We start from the raw sequence: 3,768 nt of genomic DNA, 5'->3' as shown, positions 1-3,768 counted from the left end.
TTTTTTTTTTTTTTTTTTTTTTTTTTTTTTTTTTTTTTTTTTTTTTTTTTTTTTTTTTTTTTTTTTTTTTTTTTTTTTTTTTTTGTGGTGGGGAGCTTCTTTGCAAATGATGTATAGCATAATTCTCCATTCTATTGCATTGCTCCAACAATGTCAACTGTTCCTATGAAATGTATCAACTTTTTAGTCCACAACATAATCTTCTCCCTTGTTTACTATTTAGGAGCTTAATGTTACCTTGCATAACAAAATGTAAATTCTACATCATTTTCAATTGCCATTACCGCACTCCTTAGCATGTACTTCTTATCTTGAAGTTGTAAGTTCCAATCTCTATACCCTATTTTGATTCACGTTTTAATTTAATAGACGATAATCTTTTTATTTTTTATTTTTGTTAGAACCCGGCATTGATAGCACTACTGCCGTCAAGAACCCGGCCTCGGGCATTGGGGACGCCGTTCTTAGTAAAGTGTATAGGTGTACTTCTTCCCTTGCTTGAATTTCTATGTGACAAATGAGAGGAACCCTGATAATACGATAGCTAAGAAAAACTTAAAAGAATTGAAAGTCACTTGTTATACCATTAAGATGCATCTTTCTTTTCTAAGATGCAGGTGAGTAAGTACAAAATATACTGAAATGACTCATGTTTGGGGATAGTCTTCACTATTAAGAATGGACAAGTAAGTAACATGATAATTTCACTCCTAAGAAGCGATAAGTAAGTAACATGATCATGTCACAAGGGATGTAGAGGAGTGTCGGGGCCATCAAGTGTCCAATCTAAATTTCGAATCTTGAACCTAATGTGGCATGGGTCCTTAGGGAGGTTGAAATCTCTATCCCCATTTTGGCTCAAATAATTGTATCCATTTTAAATAAATAGGGAGCAAAAATCATTTCCCAAGAAAATAAAAAGAAGAAGAAAAAAAGAGAGAGAAGTAATGGATAGCAATAAATCGATAAGAAATAAGAATAAAGCTTTTTCTTTTTCCTTTTGTATACTTTGACCAAATAAATAACAAAATTTCGCCCCTTCGTCTCGTTCCCGCCAAAATATCATCTTGGTCAAGAACCGGGCCATAAATTCCCGCTTCTTGGTAGTTCATCGTTTGGAATATCAATCTCACTGTGAACTCTCTCTCTCTCTCTCTCTCTCTCTCTCTCCTCTGTGTCGTGCGCGGAAGAAGCATAGTACACACGCAGGTATGCGTTAGAAATCGTTCGGAACCAGCAGATTTAGGTTTTGAGACTTTCTGATACTTTGTTCATCTCGTTATTAACAAGTTGTACTTCGTCCATTGTATGTAAGGTAGTTGTTTGATGATTTACTTCATAACCATGGGCCATGATGATCTTTTGTATGTTTGATCGAAGTGTTTCATTCAGCAGTTATATAAATCTAAATTTATTTTAATAGTTTGCTTGATTGTAATCTTCTTCGCATAGAGAATTGTAATTGATTTCTGGTCTCGCTCTAGTGATATGTTCTGGTCAACATATTAGCCATGGAAATTAAAATTTGATTTCCCACGAGCCTTTCACGTTTGTTTCTTTTTAAATTGGATTCAATTTTTGCATTAATGAGCTCTCGTTTTTATGAAAAACTTATGCTATCGATTGCTAATTTTATTCTTCGCGTCTTGCACGATTCTGCCATTCTCAACTCCGTGAGTTGAACAGAGTCACTATGAGACCAGAGGATAAAGTATACTTGGTGAAACGAATTTTTCCTATGCAAAATATACTCCTCAATTTGCTTTCTAACGTTTTTGTTTTCTTCCATTGCATGCAGAAGAAGTGTTCTTACATTTAGGGAAAAAAATAAATTTATTCTTTATTAATAATTCTATCAATATAAATTTTATATTTAATTAGTGAATCAATTTAGGCATTTCATATTAGAATTTGTAACCCTTAATACATATCTTTAACACTTGTATAAGACTTCTTCAAAAGCAATGATTAATGTAAATTAGAGAATGTAATAATAAAATAGGTGATATTTTTTGTTGCTTCTTTAGAGGAATTTTGGATGAAAATTAATTTTACTTGGGTGGTCTTATAAGTTTTAAATTGATATAATTGAATTTTTTGTGTAGATTTATTCAATTGGTAAGTGTAGAAATGCACAATATTTTTGTTATCATGCTCCCCAAGTCATTTTAGATTGCTTTGAACTTACACTGCCATGATCTGATCATAATAACTGGTGAATCCTAAAAATTATGACATTCACCATGGTTGATTTTTCAGACATGGATACGTCAAACCCTGCAGTTTTTTGCAATGGTGAGTTATTGAACATGCATTCTGGAAGAAAAATTCGAGCAGTTGTTCAAGTTATTCAAAGTGATGATGGAGTCGTTACAGGGAAGTCTACGGATGAACAACATTTGACTGTTCATGGCTTGCCCACAGTCCCTCTCATGAACTTTGTAGAGGTGGTTGGTATTGCTGAGGGCAACAAGATCATCAATGTTGAACATTGGACCGACTTTGGAACCATATTTGGTATGTACTAAAACCAATTCATTCTGTCATCTCTATGCCATTATAATATATCACCGTGCCTATGGATTTGAAAGCTAGTGAAATACGATTAGATCCCCACATTGGTTGGAGAGGTGAACGAAGCATTCCTTACCAGAGTGTAGAAACCTCTCCCTAACAGACACGTATTAAAGCCGTGAGGCTGATGACAATACATACGAGCTAAAACAAACAATATTTACTAACGATGGACTTGATCTATTACAAATGGTATTAGAGCCAGACACCGAGCGGGGTGCCAGCGAGGATGTTGGACTCCAAAGGGGGGTAGATTGTGAGATCCCACATTGATTGGACAGGGGAACGAAGCATTCCTCTAAAGGATGTGGAAACTTCTCTCTAATAGAAGCGTATTAAAACCGTGAGATTGATGATGATATCTAACGGATCAAAGTGAACAATATTCGTTAATGGTAGACTTTGGCTATTACAAATATCATTTGGTCTTACATTCGATGAATCATTTCACTTTATCCCTAAGTAATGTTAGGCTAAATGAATTGTTTTGATATTTGGTTTCAAAACCAAAACTGTCTTTGTTAAAATTTACCTATTGTACAGATGCCCAATCTTACAATCAGCTGTGCCAACTTGCAAATGGGGAATTCAGAAGTTTATTTCTGTAAGGATTTGTAGCTACTTAATGGGAAGAGGTTAGGCGTGTGATTTGTTATGTGATTCTGAGTCTTCTAAACTGCTGTATATTTATTTTAAGGCAGCCATGATTTTTGTTTTGTCCACTGTTTAGTGTACTAAACTGGTTCAGAATTTCTTGGAGATGATGGGGCTGGCTCCATTTCTGATATTCTTAAAAATGTAATAGTCTGGAGTCCACTAGTAATTATTGTTTTTTGTGTCTACTAGAGAGAGATTTATACACTCAAGAATACTTTGTTCACCTCTTCATCCAATATGACAAAAGGTGGAACGACCCGATTGATTAGACTTTCCTATTTTAAAAATATGTTGAGGATATATGTATGTAGTTTGCTTGTAAGACCGTATTTGTAGTATAAAATATAAGAGAAAAACATATAGTCGCTTTGGCCGAGTGGTTAAGGCGTATTTTTTTCAAGCTTTGTTTGAAACCCCCTGAGGGTTCGAATCTCTCAGGGTGTATGGAAATAATATTTATTTAATATAATTTATTAAGTTCAATAAAAATTCAAAATTAACGGAAATTCCACGAAAAAAAAAAAAAAAAAAAAAAAA

General features: G+C 33.9%; 2 protein-coding genes across 3 annotated transcripts in view; both read left to right on the top strand.

Moving 5' to 3' along the window:
• Positions 1-265, top strand: part of LOC111484155 — a 4,535-nt gene extending 4,270 nt beyond the window's left edge. For both annotated transcript variants that reach the window (XM_023130758.1, XM_023130677.1), the window contains exon 6: positions 86-265. The gene's annotated coding sequence lies outside the window, so the exon portion shown is untranslated. The remainder of the gene's footprint in view (positions 1-85) is intronic.
• An 800-nt stretch (positions 266-1,065) lies between these two features.
• Positions 1,066-3,364, top strand: LOC111485454 (replication protein A 14 kDa subunit B-like). Its single transcript, XM_023132384.1, has 3 exons — positions 1,066-1,209; positions 2,260-2,517; positions 3,118-3,364. Exons 2-3 carry the CDS (start codon positions 2,262-2,264, stop codon positions 3,180-3,182), a joined length of 321 nt encoding a protein of 106 aa, XP_022988152.1. The 5' UTR covers positions 1,066-1,209; positions 2,260-2,261; the 3' UTR covers positions 3,183-3,364.
• Positions 3,365-3,768: the final 404 nt, after the last annotated feature.

Source organism: Cucurbita maxima, unplaced genomic scaffold, assembly GCF_002738345.1.
Source record: "Cucurbita maxima cultivar Rimu unplaced genomic scaffold, Cmax_1.0 Cma_Scf00001, whole genome shotgun sequence".
NCBI lineage: Eukaryota > Viridiplantae > Streptophyta > Magnoliopsida > Cucurbitales > Cucurbitaceae > Cucurbita > Cucurbita maxima.
The sequence above is the reverse complement of the archived record's forward strand: the minus strand, read 5'-3'. Positions and strand labels throughout refer to the sequence as shown.